The sequence below is a fragment of the Watersipora subatra genome, chromosome 5 (assembly GCF_963576615.1).
Source record: "Watersipora subatra chromosome 5, tzWatSuba1.1, whole genome shotgun sequence".
In the NCBI taxonomy this organism is placed as follows: Eukaryota; Metazoa; Bryozoa; class Gymnolaemata; order Cheilostomatida; family Watersiporidae; genus Watersipora; species Watersipora subatra.
Window position 1 is genome coordinate 48,100,031 of NC_088712.1, and position 17,370 is coordinate 48,117,400.

The 17,370-nt window shown below is 35.4% G+C and overlaps 1 protein-coding gene across 1 annotated transcript in view; it reads left to right on the forward strand.

Moving 5' to 3' along the window:
- Positions 1-17,370, forward strand: part of LOC137397629 (flotillin-2a-like) — a 53,756-nt gene that overhangs the window by 12,364 nt on the left and 24,022 nt on the right. Inside the window, exons 2-6 of the mRNA XM_068083925.1 lie at positions 4,578-4,656; positions 6,431-6,527; positions 8,411-8,528; positions 11,298-11,415; positions 14,423-14,537. Of these exons, the coding sequence (XP_067940026.1) occupies positions 4,578-4,656; positions 6,431-6,527; positions 8,411-8,528; positions 11,298-11,415; positions 14,423-14,537 (527 nt within the window). The remainder of the gene's footprint in view (positions 1-4,577; positions 4,657-6,430; positions 6,528-8,410; positions 8,529-11,297; positions 11,416-14,422; positions 14,538-17,370) is intronic.

A 17,370-nucleotide genomic window follows, 5' to 3' on the forward strand; every position in this document is an offset into this window, starting at 1 on the left:
CCCAAACCACCACACAATTTCAGTCGGACGGCGAATACACTTAATATGTCCTTTCAGTAATACCCTGATGTCTTGTGTGAATGTCATCAAGCATTCTACACCTCTCCACTTGCGGTGTAAACACTATCTCCAATGCAAATACTATGTGCAATTGCCGTCATGAAAAGTTTGTTGTGTTCGAAACCATGAGATCAACTTGATGGTAGCTTCACCAGCCCTGGTTGACATACTTCACCAGAATAGCGGATTCTGTATCTATCCAAGTTGTAGTTTAGCTAATCTTTTTTTGGAAATGAGCAAAGAATAAATCTGTGGTTTGTTCTACCAACAGTTCGTTTCCATCTTGAGTTAGCACATCGAGTAGACCTCTGAATAAACCTTAGATCTCTGTTGGGCAATTTGACTTTTTGAACTCTTTGCTACCTAGAATGGCTAGCCAAGGCTTACTGTTCGTAATAATCTTCGATTGCCATTTTTACGGTAGTAGTGAACCTTTTATATAACCAACAGATTATTAGAGCTTTTTTAATCTGTGCATATCTACTTTCTACAAACTACAAATCTCCATCCTACCTCTCTTTTCTGTAACAAAGGAGATTCCAGTCTAAAGGTGGATACATCAGTGCTGACCATTGTCTCAGCTTTTCTGTTAAATTGGAGCACTGGTTGTAATAGACTTCAACTTATGAAACATCCTTGTGGGGTTGGTCCTTAAATCTGTTCTGTGTCCTTGTAAAGCAACTGATGCAAGCAGCTAAACCCTGAAGTTAACTTTGGCAAAAGGCTTCCCAAATAATTGATCATGCCGAGAAACCTACTCAGCAAGAAATGCTCAGCTGGAAATTCTCGCATATCGCTCTTTTCTTTTCTGGATCGATGTGCACCCCACTTTGATAAATCATGTTTAAGAAAAATCAACTGATGTCTTGTTGAATTCACATTTTTCATGGATTAAGGTAATGTCTGTTTGTACCGGTCTGGCCAGCATTTGCTAGTCTGTGGTTAGCATGGCCTCCAGTCTCATGTTATGTTCCTCTTGAGTGTGCGAAAACTAAGACATCATCCATTTGACATCGCTCATCAATATCTTCAAGCACCTTCTGGATCTTCCTCCTAAATGATTCTGGGGCAGAGCAGATCCCAAATGCTAATCTGCAGCAAACAAGTTGATTACATTCAAACGGGATTATGAATGTAGTCAACTGCTGTAATTTTTCCTTCAGTGGCATCTATCACTATCCACAGTTAGCATCAAGCTTAATCTCGATCCTATGGTTACCCAGTTTGACTAGGATCTCCTTGGTAGAGAGTATTAGGTGATACTCTCGCTATATGACCTAGTTTAGTTTAGTGAAGGCAATACATACTAAACTTTTCCCATGAGGTTTCTGAAAAAACAGGACAAGGTTAGTGCTACTATGTAGGCTTGCTCATCTTCTGTATTACTTTTGTTTTTTTTATATACAAAGCAATTCCTTTAATTGTTACTTTCTAGCAGCCACCACCATTCTTGGTCTGTCTGGCCAAACGGCTTGTGGTCATCCTTTAAGGCAATATTCACTGCCATGCTCATAGCCCCGCGACCTGAAAGCAAATCTTACCTGGTTACCCACCAGTCAACACTTATATCACACAGAAATTCTATTATGTTCTGCTTAAATATTGCAGACTTGCCCAGTTGTGGGATTATAAAACGCTCCACAAACTCTTTTGTTTCATTCATCACTTTCTTTATTAACAAGTTTACCTCAGCTTTGCTCACAATCTTCAGTTTTTTATTAAGGTAACATCATGAGACTTTATTCTCAGGCTGTAAACTGACCTGGAGAGTGTTAGTTATGTTTGAGGGGACAGCTAAAATGGCTGCACCGTTGTCCACCTTAAACCTGATGGGCGACTAATTTATTGATATGTAAAAGTATCATGCATTCTCTGCTGTGTTTATACTAGTGTTGGGCCGGTATTGGGTTATCCGCTCTTACCGATACCAAGGGATTCTTGGTATCCGAGGAAACCAATCATTTTCGGAGACAGCTAGTTATCCGCGGCCGGTTTGATATGATCGGTATTTATCCATAAAAACCTATCGGTAAATGGTTATACGGATATCCGGATACACTTCGTTGACAAACATGCCAATCTCAGCACTGGCGAACAAATTCAACGAAAATTTCCACGCTTACTGTATCTACTATTATATTACGTTACATTGATAATACCACCAGCCTCGAAGGTTTGGGAATTCTCCACAGATGGGAGGATGTATAAAGATTTTAGCGGGACTGGACTCTAATTGGACTGCGTATAATTATGTGATTACATTACCTAATTACAATATGTGATGTAAGATTTATGTAAACTGTTTCAGTATATTTAACAAAGAGAGCCCCTTGCCATTATTTATCTGTTCTCTATTATACATAACGTTTGTACCAATAACTATATTTTTTGATAGAATAAACAATAAAAAGCATCTATCATGAAACTTATGTTTCCATCTTCTTTTTTGGCTTGCTAAAACAAGGAGTCTCTTTGCCGTAACAATATACTGCTGACTAAAGAATGTTTTTTGCACAACGATAAAAGTTGTTCGAGACAGTTATGGTTTAAAGTTTAAACCATTAAACTTTAAACCAATTAAAGACACACACTGATAATCACATACCGAACAATAAGTACCGACAATACCGAACTTTCTTAGTTGGCAAAGGATACCGAAGATAGTAAATACCGAGGATACCGATACCGGGAAAACCGATAAAAAAGTGCAAGGATATCCGATCCGGCACTAAATTAAATACCGGCCCAACACTAGTTTATACAGTAGATGTTTAGCCATGCACAATTCCCAAGAAACAAAACAGGACATCAGCAGCTGCATACCATACATAATTACTGAGTACATTCATTGTTCACAAATTTTGTACTTACAACATACTGAAACAACTGCTGGAAATTTCTTGTTCTTATGAAACGTCTTTATACATACATTGCGGGGGTTTTTCCTAGGTGTCAAGTAGCGCTGTTTTGGTCTGTCATTTTTGTCCATGCTGCCCTGGAGCCATTTATTGATAAGCTTTTTGAATATATTTATTCAAGTCAGAATTAACGATGTCAATCGAACGTTCACACAGTTTATTATCATTTGACACTCATCGCTATACGATCCAAGATGAGGTAACCTTTAACTTCTTTAACTTATTAGGTCAGCCTGACTCTGCAGATCTACAGTAAATTAAACCATAACTGTCACGAACAACTTTTATCGCATTTACTAGGTGAATCAGACACGCTGATTCCAATTTTGTACTCAAAATAAAGATTAGTCCATTAACTTTCAGAGTAATGAAGGCTTTTTTATAGCGTTTTAATATCGGTCTTGAAAACAACACGATCGGCATAACAAGCTCCGCCCATAAATACGTGACGCAACCTAGCTTTTTAGGAACAGAAGTTACGTAGGGATGTTTAGACCGATTTAGAATAATAGATATGGGTGTTTTAAAATCCATTAATATCTAAAATCAGCCTTAAAAATAATATCAGTCTTTTCTGAAATGTAGATGAGCTATTTAACATTGCATATTTAAAAAAGCGCGATAACAACGCTAGCTTGTGATAAAACCGCGCTTTTTGAGCTCATTTTCCTCGGCGTCCAGCTCATTTAAACGTCATGTAACAAGCTATGAGCAATTTTAAATAGTTTATATACCTTTCATAAAAATCTGAAATTATTTTACAGGCTGGATTTAGATAATAATGGGTTTTAAGACACCCATCTCTATTATTCTAAATCGGACTAAACATTCCTAACTTCCGTTCCTGAAAAAGCTAGGTTTCGTCACATATTTATGGGCGGAGCTTGTAATGCCGATTGTGTTGTTTTCGAAACGGATATTGAAACGCTTTAAAAAAGCCTAAATGACTTTGAAGGTTAGTGGACTAATCTTTATTTTGAGTACAAAATCGGAATCAGCGTGTCTGATTTACCTAGGAACAACGGTAACAGTTGTTCGTGATAGTTATGGTTTAAGGTATAGACTAATTTTCCTGCCTCAATGAATTAAATGTCACCATTTTGTAAATAACATTTTTGGTAGGTTCAAATTATCAAATTATCATATAGTGTTAGTTAATGTTTTTGCTCGATCCTCAGAAGACTCTTTGCCATCATCAAGTGCAAACCGATAGTATATTAGGACACGCTCATGACCCACTTGAACCAACATATTTACTATTTGCACCATCTTCAATATCTATTATTTTCTAGATGTTTCGATAGATTACAGCAATTTGGGTACCTCAATGCGCATGTAGAGCTATCATCACACAGTTTCAATGCTGTAGTTACATCTTAGTACTCTTAATAGGTCTGGAAAGCTTTTTATATGATTGTCAGTTAATATCAAGCTATCAATAATAATAGTAGCCCTAAAGTCATAAACTTGCAGTTATAGATCGACAAACCAAAGACCTAGCTAACATTGCAGATTAGAGTTGTTAGCATGGCTATGGCTAATGCAGCAGTAGCAAAGGCAAACAAATTAAATTTTTGTGTGTTTTGTACTACATTACAGGTGGCTGTTGTACAAATGAGAAAGCTACGATAATTGGTGGATGGATTTGGTCCTGGTGGTTTTGTAGCGATGTGTCTGCGTAAGTTACCTGTTTAGTATTCCGTTATCTCTCCATGTGGATGAAGATGTAACCTCATCTCTTCATTGTTTAGCTGCAATATGTTTTTACATTATTGAGAATGTCGTAATAGTATACAGTAGAAGCTCCTACTATGTGAATAATCCGTTCCGAGAACATTTACATTATAGGGATTTTGAGTTATACTAACAGTGAAATACATGTGAATTGCCTAATCCATTCTAACATCTTCCCAAACTCATTCCTTTGGCCCTTCCAAAAGAAAAAACTAGACTTATCATTTTAGTTTAATGAATGCTCAGTAACTATAGTATTTTTGGTTTGTATAGGCTATTTTTCTTATCACTTTCACTTGGTTTTTACTCTATGATTAGAGTACCTTTAAAAATAGGTTAAGGGAGAGCGGACACCTTCAATGTCAATTAACATTGATTTTTTTCATTTTTATTCAAAACAGCAAATTCTATTTTTCAGACTAAAAATAAGAAAACATTTTCTATGTCTAAAATAAAGCAAAACAAAAATTTCTTTGCTATGATAAGAGTGTGTGTGTCCGTTCGTCACTCCAACGCCAGGGTTCGAGGTTAGGATAAAAGATACCTTCCGATGATACTATAACTCGTGACATTCAGCTTGGTATATCAACACTAACACCTGCACCAATCGATTTAAGTATTTCTTAATAATTGCGCAGCCACTTATTTTCGATAAGCAAGGTGTGCTTTATCGACACGCCTGACGATGTTTCAAGGTAAACTAAACTTCCAGGATAGTAGTATATAAAAATAATACAGATACCCCTAGACGTTGTTTTCTCTCTCCCAATCGTGGCAAGAGAAAAATTAATATTTTATAATTACCAGAGTTTCGCTATTCAAGTTCAATTTGACTTGACACTTTATGTTATATGAAATGACTAGGTGAATGCTTAGCGTTGAACTGTTGAAACTAAAAGCGTTGAAACGAAAAAAAATTTTCCACAGAAAATCAACAGTTATTTACCATCTAACTTTTAAATAAAGGTGATTGTTTATTTCTGTGTGTGCTATAAGTTTAATTAAGATTATGATATATATACATATATTTATAGCATTTTGGGGAAATCTTTGCAGATATTTTTGTTCCAGTAAATTCTTCTTTTATTAAATTAGCTCAGCTTAAAATCGTAGGTGTTTTAACCAAGCGCCATTAAGGATTGACAGGTGTTAGAACTGTGCACAATCATTCCATTATATCGCAAGTAGGCCGTGCGGGTTAGTGAGTTAGCTCGCCTGTCTGCAGACCTGGAGGTTCCGAGTTCAAATCCAGGGTGAATCAGATTGTTTGTTCCTACAACTGTGTCGCTATAACTCAACACACGAATGACAGATGACAGACCAATATTGAGACTTACTTATGTAGACTTACGCAGTACGAAGCAAAAACTTCACGCAAGTCCTTTCCATTCTGTGGAATTTACGTTATAGGAGGTTTACGTTACATGAGCATCTACTGTATGATGATCAAATGACCTTGGCTGACACAATGAAGCATAGACTACATGATATTTACAATGTGTTCATATTTATAGAAGAGTGTATCTTCTCTCACCAAAGCATGTGCGCATCAACGTATTGGCGCGATGTACTAACTAAACATTTGCATCCTTTATTACACTTCTGTTGTGACATCAACAGCATTCATACATGATCACATTAACTCATGCGATCTGTCGAGTATGTAGGGTGTACATAGGCAAGATGTCTGAAAGGTGATACACATATGTATCCTTTAGCATTACATTGGAGACAATGACCATGAGACCAACCTGCGAGAGTGTAGAGACAACTGAGGGAGTCCCACTGAATGTGACGGGTGTCGCACAATGCAAGGTGTTGTTAAGGAACAGTACTACATGTATTAGTTTCTATAATACTGATCAATATAAAGTAACACCTTGAGATACCAGAGTCTCGACATTCAAGCAATTTGATGAGATACGAAGAAAATTCCAAGCCAAATTTTGCCTTGAGATACGAGATAAATATGAGATACGAGAGACGGTTCTCAAGGTGGCCAAGTGTGCGAGAGGCCGCTTATGAGAACAGTATCGCTTGGTCGCTCTCATCAGATCAGTTTAAGAAAGTTTTAAAAAGGCTGGCTAAACGTGACCGTGAAAATGAGTAAAAAAAGAAGCAAAAAAAGACAGGCCATTAGAAGAAAAGTAACATATTGAAAATGACAACAAAATTTGAATTACGTTTAGTCTAACGTAAAATTATAAAACTCATTTTAAGTGCGTTTATACTGTGCTAAGTTCATTTAAGTTGAATTTAAAGCTTGTGATATGTTACCTAGTGTCACAAAAGGGTAGCATACCAAATACCAAATGTGTTGCCGTCAAGTCTCTCTCACACCGCTGTGAGCCGCTCCCGTCTGCTGTCTTGAAGATAAGATCTCTATACAGTATTGTGCATAACAATGTCACATTTTATGGCAGATCATAACCCCTAGACTGATATTTGTTACTTTGTGAAGATAGGTAGGGAATTAAAACATTTGAAAAGCTTTTTCATTGTGGTATACTGTTGTAGGTGTTTATTTAGATGGTGAAAATGAATTAAGTTGTACTTAATTATTCTATATTGTAAAGTTTGACTTGAGATGCGGAATGAATTGACACGCGACCTCGTGTCACGGAAGGCATTAAGCTGGTATTTCAAGGTATTGTTGTATAGTGCAGATGCTAGTGAGTTGAACAACCCTACCTGATTCTAAGTTGCATTTCTTTCTGAAATTTTATTTGCATATTGTAACTTAACATACTTTTTGATTACACTGTGTTGTACGCTCAGTATTGAGTCGCCAAATATATTGTCAACCATGAACTGTACTTTTTGAATATGGCTAATGTCAATGCTGGTTTAAAAATTTTTGCTGATACAATTGAACATAGAAAAACTAACTTTTTCCCTTTTTTCTTTGTGTTGCTATGCAATCTTAATCATTTAATATCTGAACATCCTGTTAGTCCATGTTCTAGTGAAACAATCTGATAAATCATGTTGTTAAGCTGTCACATGTACAATCACTAAATTTTAAGTCGTTTGAAATATCATTTTTCTTGTAGCATATTGGTCCACAGCTTAAAACTAACACCGGTTCTGATCAGTCATACGATTATGCGTAAAAGAATTGTGGTATTGTTAAGAGCAGCTTGGAAATTACATGCCAATGTAGATAAAATCCATTATATCACTTTGATTTTTGATGTAAAATAGCTCTTTACCTTTTGGATACAGCAACAAAATCAAAGGATAATAACTACAGCCTAAGTCTAATAAAAGTCTACAGAGAGTCTAATAGCTGATATGCCTCAAAGTTTGTGATAGGGCATAAATTTTTTCAAACAACTGGTGCCACTAAGAATAGAAGCAAATTTTATAAAAATGTTACTAAGAATTTATGCAATAAGTGCAAGGTCACATTACATAGCAACAAAAAAACAGCTTGCTCTGAGATATACCATAAAAAATATAACCTTATGAAAATTTTTGTTATTGTTTGAGAAACTACCTACATGTACATTAACATTTTTAAAGTTTCTAGGCACGAATATTTTACATTATAATATATATATTAAAATTGGACAATTTCATGCTTGGACAATTATTCGGCAGCTGTTTAGTCGATTCATGTGGCGCTTTTGGAATTAGATTTTCAGCGCATCAGCCTAGTTTACACGTACACACGGCTTGCATTGTTTTTTGTTTAGGTAATGACTGAACCTGAGTTGTTGAAGATTGCATGTGAACAATTCCTTGGAAAAACTACCGATCAAATAAAATCGACCTTACTCAACACTCTCGAAGGACACCTTAGGTGTATTTTGGGTAAACCAATTTAGAATTAATTCTTTCTTAGTCTTGTTTCTTAGTCTTAGTACTACAGGCAACATTTACCTCAAACTCGATTAGTACATCTGCAATCGTTATTCAGAATGACTTACAATGTATGGGCGTTTGGATACATTCTAGAGCGTGAAACGTCATTTTGTCTTAAAGGCTGTATATATGGATTTTTCTTAAACTGAAATATGTTTTTTAGCTTTTTTTGTTAATATATAATCTGACTTTAATGATGTTGTGTTGGACTTCAAAGGGATTGTTAAATACATTAAAAGGCTGCCACATAAATTTTAGCCAATTTAATACTGTAGTGGAGTAGGTTTTATGGGATTAAAAGTAAGGAATTTTACAGTATCAACTCTCGCTCTCTTAGTGTTGGTACAACATGGGTTTGACAGCTCTATGCTCCACAAATTTAGATTTGTTCATGTTAGTGTGTAGGAGCAGTCTAAGTTTACTAATGAATATAATACAAAAATACAGTGTGCCTTCAGATTACAATGCCCTTGTTACACGATTTTTTCACCTTACGAAATGGAACAGGATGTTTTTCGTTCTCGACATACGAATCCTATTTCTATATGAATTAATAAAAATTTCGCTCGATATTCAAATTTGGCCGTCGGTGTGCTTATTACATCGAAATAACACAAATGCTGGTATGCTGTTCACCGAAAACCTCACAACCCTTTAAAAAGATACAATGACCGATTTCTCTCAGCTCAGCATTCCTTGTGTGAAAAATTGTACATAATATGTTCCCTTCAAAACTAGTAGCAAAGTTGAAGTTGAACAGAAAGTCAGGGATCAGACAACTTTCTTTAATCTGCTAATAAAATTTTACTTCATTAAGAGAACAACATACCTCAGGCTTTCTTGTCAAATTAAGTTGAAAAAGGTTTTAATGAGGTCGAGTATGAAAGTTATAGTAAAAAAGTGCTGGAAACCCACAGGTGATAAAATTTTAGCAATGAAAAAGTTGAAGTTTTGATTTGATTTGATTTGATTTTTATTGCGTAATAATAACATGACAATATGAGTAAAAAAAAAATACACAGAGTAGCAATAGGACATGCCAGATAGCCAGAGGCTAGAGTCAAGGCAGCCCCAGCAAGCAGTAGGAAAAGAAACAGAATCAGCGATAAGCGCACACTCCGGAGCACCAGAGTCAGGAAGGACAGTCCCAGGACGCCCACAGGCGCTCCACCAACTTCGCCTTCAGCTGACCCGGAGCAGAGCCCGCACAATCACTCAAAAATTTATTATATAATTTCATTGCACTAAAAAATATCGATCTCTGTCCCTTAGAAGACAAACACTTTTTCAACTTTAATTGATTTTTACTTTTTAAACGGGTATCTTGACAATGATCTATCATAAAATCTTGCAACTCTTCCATGGGGAAAGAATTTGTTAAAAACATTAGCAGGCGATACTGGAATAAAATTTCAATTGGCATTATTTTTAAAATTTTAAAATTTTTGGAAACTGTTTGATTTGGTTTAAAATTGAGTATTATTCTGATTGCCTTTTTTTGCATGATTAAAAGTTTGTTTAAATCAGTTTTGTTGCCGTGGCCCCAAAACTCGATTCCATAAATTAAAAGAGAATAGAAAAAACTGTAGTACAAATTGATCATGGTTGATTTGTCTAGGTAGGGGCGAATGAAACGAAATATTAGTAATATGTAATTAAGTTTTTTGATGAGACTTTGGATGTGTTTTTTAAAAGTCAAGTTGTTGTCTAACGTGATACCTAAAAATTGAGTCGAATCTTTGATTTGTAGTTGAGAATTGTTTAAAGAAAGGCTTAGATTATAATTTTGAGTGTTTTTAGACGGATTTTTGAAAACTACTTGAAATGTTTTACTGTTGTTTAAAATGAGTCTGTTTGATAGGCACCATTCATTCATTCAAGTTCAGTAAAATAGTTAAAAATGCATACTAAAACTTAGCTTCAAGTGTGTGTTCAGTAAGCTAAATTCATTGAAGTTGAATTCAAAGTTTGTGTTATATATCTGTCTCGAAGGTAAGAACCTCTACGATACATACTGCGCATAGCACATTGTAATGTTACATTTTATTGCAGAACATAACCAAAAATACACTAAATACACTAAAGTTGCTGTAGGTAATTATAGTTACTAAGGTTTTTATACTATTTTGTTACTAACTTTTAATATGTACAGTACTTATATAAAATTTTGATGATTTTACTAGGTATGTTTGCATAATATCACTATGTGTTTTTATACCCACTCTACAACATTTTCGTTATACGATGCCAACCTTGGAGCGGGTCAAAGTCGTATGGCGCACTGTATGAGTGTCTGTAACATAAGTCCAAATTTATCGATTTTTTGATCATTTGATAATTTTTACTATAATAAGAACCGTGTCCGTCCATCGATCCAAATGCACCGCATGGGAATCAACCCGGATTTTTAGATTTAAAATCAAGCACACCACCACTGCGTCACTCAATCACCTTGCCACAGCTAAGATTGATTATGCACACACTTATTACACATGACTCTCTCTCACAGCGCACATGACTGCCAGCATTATAGTGTGTATAGTAAGTCCACAGAGTCATTGCAGATATAAAGTAAATCTTTGATTCCATTAGCGAAGGATGCAACAATGAAGATCTCGCCTAATCCAAGGAATAGAGAATTTCCTATCAGCCTTCCCACTGGCTACCCCTTGACTAGTCGTATTTATTTGACTAAATGTTTAACTGCTGTATTTGTAGGAAGTTTGACAGTTGAGCAGGTGTACAGAGACAGGGATGAGTTTGCCAAGTTAATAAGGGATGTGGCCTCACCTGATCTCGGTCGAATGGGAATAGAAATTCTCAGCTTCACCGTAAAGTATGTCTGACAAATTTACTGTTGAGTATCCATTGAAGACAGCTTCTGACCAAATCATAACTTTGATTAACAAGCCTGTGAATCATAAGATCTACAATTTTTGTCACTTTTTCTTTGCTATGGTAGTTTCGGATGTCATTTTTGTTCAAATCCATTGAAGTGTGAGAAAGAAATTTTTTTTGCCATTCTTTAGCGAGGTCATTAACTTTTAGTATGCAGACTAATCTGCATGGATTCGTTTTATTGGAATCTGCAAGGTCGGACACCCTTCCTGTGGCTTTTTTATAAGAAGATGAACCCCAGCCTGTTGATCGCAGCTCACGCGCTTATATCAAGCGCTTAGATCACTAGGTCTTGTCTGTTTCACAATCGATTTTCGTATTTTGCTTTTTGCTACTATTCAAATTGCTCCTACTTATAACTGCTTGGATTTGTTCACTAAGAGTTACAGAGATGTATGTGATTATTGTTAGGTCTAAATATGCCGCCTAAATAATACTTGTGTTCTATGGTAGCATAGATAACCCATATCATGTGTTACAATCTTGTCAGTATCAACCAATGTCATGTTAAGGGAGGCACTCTATAGTTCAAAGTTGGTTTGGGAATATTTACGTCAAAGGAGATAACATACCCGAATTTGTGGAAATCAATTATGGACTTTCTCGGTACTAAAATTTGTCTTACATAAAATTTTTGTAGACAGTTATAATCCCATATATGACTACATTTCAAGAGCCCTTCTGAGACCTCTCATCACAAAAATAGGAATACTCTGCAAATTTAGGATTTTCCCCTTATTACATTTACATCTGCATTATATCATTACCTTACTGCTTTATATTACTCTTACATCATTTACATTTTTGACATTGACATCTGCTAACTTACCTCTAACTTGTCAATGATCTCTAAACAGATATGCATTGAGAAGCCGAGAAATATCTGTACCAGTTTATATCTATTGCTTGCAATTAATCTGCGATAATATTATAGCCTGTGCCCTTCTTTGCAATTTGTTGGAGCCTTAAATTTTTTATTTCATTCTAAATTTGAAGGCATATTTTTATTTTACAATGTTGCATAAAACTTATTGCAACAATGTTGCATAAAACTTATTGCAACATTGCTAAATATAGCACTGCACTCATCGATATGTTAGCTACAGTTTACAGCCAAAACTCCCTTTTTTTCTTCAATAGAAGAGGAGTTATGAGCTTCGATCCATTGTAAGCCGTGTTAAGAGAACCACAAGGACGCGATCAAATAATATGCTATAAATCTGCAATACAATTGCTACAAATATATATATACAAAAAACAAGTGACATAAACAAACCCTATTTATAATACATACAGAAACAAAAGTTAACATTTTTGAAACAAAAATATTTGCATCATTTGCTCAGCAAGTTGCGTTCTGATTGTTGCTTTCAATGGAACGAACATCTTCTGGCTGTTTAATACTTTTTGCAGTGTCTTCTAATCTCAACTCTTCTTTTATACCGCTGAACTAGTTGATATTAGCGTTCAAACCAATTTTTGAACAGAGCAAAACTTTTACGTGCTGCATTTCGCACAAATGATAAACTTTTAGCTATGGACGCTGAGCACAACTTTTAGCCTAAAACTATCAGTCAAATACCATCGTAAATTTAAGCCGTTTTTTTTCACATACGTCAAAATATCAAAACCGCGTTAAACAAGGAACTACTATTAGCAGTATTACTATAGAGGCAGTCATTAATTATTTCTATGGTGTTGCTTTCAAAGTTTTAACGGAAAATGAAAAGCTTTGAAGTTGGAAAACGTACTTCGACACGAACAGAAACAACGAAATAATTAATCATTATAGACGTAAGTGAGTCATTATTAGCACGACTTTGTGGACACCTTTCTACTGATCACTCGCTATTATAGGTTCGTAGAGATCAAAGAATGTCAAAGTGGCGGTCAAATGGAGATAGCGTTCAATTAAAGAGTGGCGCTCTATTTGTCAACCCTTCTCCTATCATGGTGGCGGTCAAATGGAGGTGGCGGTCAAATGGAGGTAGCGTTCAATTAAAGAGTGGCGCTCTATTTGTCAACCCTTCTCCTATCATGGTGGCGGTCAAATGGAGGTGGCGGTCAAATGGAGATAGCGTTCAATTAAAGAGTGGCGCTCTATTTGTCAACCCTTCTCCGATAGTGGCGGTCAAATGGAGGTGGCGGTCAAATGGAGGTGGCGTTCAAATAAAGGTGGCGTTCAATTAGAGGTTTTACGGTATCTGCTGGCAGTACCCATAGTGAATTATTTGTAAGAGAAGCAGCATCATCTAGCCTATAACTGACAAATGTCTGAATTATAATGATGTTGAGAGCGCAAAGGATATTCTTGTACAAGTCATGGATGCTGTAATGAATTAGATCATTACTTACTCTGATGATTTCTTAAAGATGTTTTCCATGCTTGTTTTTTATCTAGTTTAGGCTCTGAAATATTTTTCCTTTGTCAATCGCAATGATGAGCAAAAGTTTAGTTGGCCAGTGCTCAAGCTGTATTTCATTATTCTCGAGTACTAGTCAGATCAATAAATAGTGAAAAAGTAGAACATAAAAAGGTTAAAATGAAATTGTATATCGCTGAACAATTTATTTTTTGGGGTTGAATTTAACTTTTTTAATTTGAAAAACTAACAAGTAATATTATTAATCCAGCTTGTCTGCTGGCCCATATTTGAGAATGGTTTGGAAAAAATGTGTTCAATTTATTTCATGTATCTTAAGCTAATTTTATTAGCTTTCTCTATAATCATTTCTTTTTAGGATATTTTAAATTTAGATTGTGTTGTTAACATTATTGAGACCTTCCTAAACTAATATTTTGAAGAATCATTTGTAAAAATTAGACATACTCAGTCATTTAATCGCGTGTTGCTAATCTATATACTAAAATCCGGAATCAACAAAAACATCTCTTTGACTTAAAACCAGCTGTGTCGAGGCGCTTATACATGTCTGTCTTGTAGAGATGTGGCTGACAATGTGCAATATCTGTCGTCACTGGGGAGAGCTCAGACAGCAGTCGTCATTAGAAATGCTAATATTGCCATTGCTGAGGCAGAAAGGGATGCTACTATCAGGGTTAGTATGAAGGATTTTTAAAATTTCAACTGCAGTCAAGATGTATTGATAGTAGATTTAAGGATAACAAAGTTATCATTTTGCTTTTTGACCCGAATTCATTTAGCGGGCTGTGACTTTATATCTTAAAGTGGGTAGAAAATAACATTGTTTCAGATCAAAGGACGTAGAATAAAAAATTTTAACGAGCAAATTGTTTGTCTCTGATGTAGGCGAAAATAAGATTTAGTTTTGCTTTTCCTAGCCTTCTGTTTACTTGATAGTCTATTGGAAAAATGACAAAAGAACAATCCGCAAAAAAGGTCTTGTTTTGCTTCATTTGCAAACTTACCCACAATTTGATGATCCGTTTGAATCATTAATGACATAGAGAATAGTGACATGGCATTGGGACAATGATGTGGCCTCTTGCCTCTAGCAAAGTAGGTAGGATTGCTCAACTGCTAGCTTGAGTTGAAAAAAACAAAATACAGTACCATCAGTACAGGGCAGCAGTACAGTCCTCCTAATTCTACATATTTTCGTCCAGTAGAAAATAGTAAGGGTGACTATGTATTATTACCACTTGTTAACGACTTCATTTATATAAGGGGTTGTTTGGGATGCAGGTGCTGTACACAAATTTCATCCATTTTTAATCTCAAAATGCGGGTTCAAAGTCTATGACCTGGCACGAATCATCAGCAAAATCAAGGAAGAATGCTTTTAATGAAATTTGTTTGGGATAGAATGATGCACTTATTAAATTTTTTATGGCCATCAAGTAATAAATTCATTAGGGGAGAAGCCCAATTTGATAGGTTAGTTATATGCTCTTATCACCTCCCTATTGGATCAAGTTAGATCGATGCTGTTGGTTAATTGTTTGTGAAAAAGTAATTATGTTCAGGCTCATGCAGAATATAGCCTTTGAGGTATAATTTGCGAATTAATGAGTCAGACAAAATAGCCAGAGAAATTTTGATAGGCTTTGACCACCCAAATGTAGCTAATATTTTAATGAAGACTTGTGCTTCTGTGTACTGGAACAAATTTGAGGTCAATCACGTTAATCTGAACAATTAATTTGCCTTTCACCCCAAATTGCTAATCAAATTACTCACTTATTATGATATCATGTTACATAAGTATTGTATGAAATTTTCGTTCGAGTGCATTATGATAAAGAGAGGTATAATAGTATTTGGCGCTAGACTACAGAAATAGAAAGCTCCGATTTTGTGTACACACAAAAATGAGCACATTAAAGATCTTACAGCTAACAAATTTCTCGTCTGTTCACTCTTATTCACTAGCTGCTGATACCAACATATGATATCATCGGTAAATACATTAAAAAAGACTTATGAACTAGAGGTACGGCAATCCATCATTTAGGGTGAATTTTTGTATGTCTTAATTTTTCTGCATCTAATATGTCGTGCACGCGTAAGTCTTTTAGAGCAGTCGGAAGCGGTTCCAAAGCATTGTGTAATCGGAAGCAAATGAGTATTCTATTTTGGTCTGGCCAATTCTGCATGCGGCTTTATAGAAAGACTCGATAGGCGAGTTTCATCTACTCGATAGAGGAGTTTCTTCTACTCGATAGAGGAGTTTCTTCTACTCGATAGACAAGTTTCCTAGCCTTGTTGGAGCAAATTCAATTTTGATGCTATGAGCTTGTAAAGTTGACCTATATTTATAAAAACGATTGTGTGAATCCTTGAATGGCTGTAAAATGTTTTTTCAATAGTCAGTGATTTATGCCCAAATATTATGTATTCAGGCAGAATATATAATATTTGGGCAGTAGTAAATGACCTCTCTAAACCTTATACAGTCAAACATGGATAACTCGAACTTCACGGGACTGAGCAAAAGTGTTTGAATTATCAGAGCGTTCAAGTTATCAGAGCACTGTCACAAGTCCATGTATTTACTTATTTATTAGTAGATACATGTACATATGCAAACTATAATATAAATCAAAAGCACAAATGGCTTGTTTCAAATTAAATGCTTCTAATGTAAAGTTTAAAACGTTTTTATCAAAAAGTATAGAGATTTTTCTATCACTTGAGATTGGTTTGTTGTTTGAGGTGATGTTATTGCCAGGACGTTTTTTTAGATTGACATTGGCAAAACTTGATCGTTGTTGAAATGCTCAAAAGAAAAGACATCTTTTTCTTTTGAGCGTTTTACCCACGATCAATTTTGCCGATTTTTCTTGAAGTTTATGCAACTTCAAGAAAAAGTTACCAAAGAAAAATCCCTTACTTTACCTGGGATTCGTTAAGAGCAACACTCCGAGGCAGTTCAATTAAAAGTTTTACGAGGTTTAACAGTACATTGTATATCACTCACGCTTTTTGAATGGATACTTATTGAATGTACACACGTATTCTGTGTTTAGGTCAAACGATGAATAGTTTTTTTTAGCTAAGACAACGTATACGTTTAATAAAAACAATTTTAAGACGTTTTAAACATTCAACATTCCGACGTTGATTCAACACGGAATCAACGTTGGAAAACTATTCGTCACGGGCTAGCCGGGTCACGCACTCAAGGATTTTCGCCACGCACATACAAAACAACATGCTATTTTAGTTTTGTATGTGCGTGGCGAAAATCCTTGCGCGCGTGACCCGGCAAGCCCGTGCTATTAATCGTATAGCAGTATTTGACCAAACCTTTAGAAAAGTCGTTGACAAAATTATTTTGCCGATGGTGGTAATAACAACGCTTATGAATTACGAAAAGATGAGATTTACCTCTATGGCTTTGAATAAAGTGATTTTCTAAAGCGATAACAACCGTTTCGGTAGCCGTTGGGCAAAAAAACAGTTCGAAT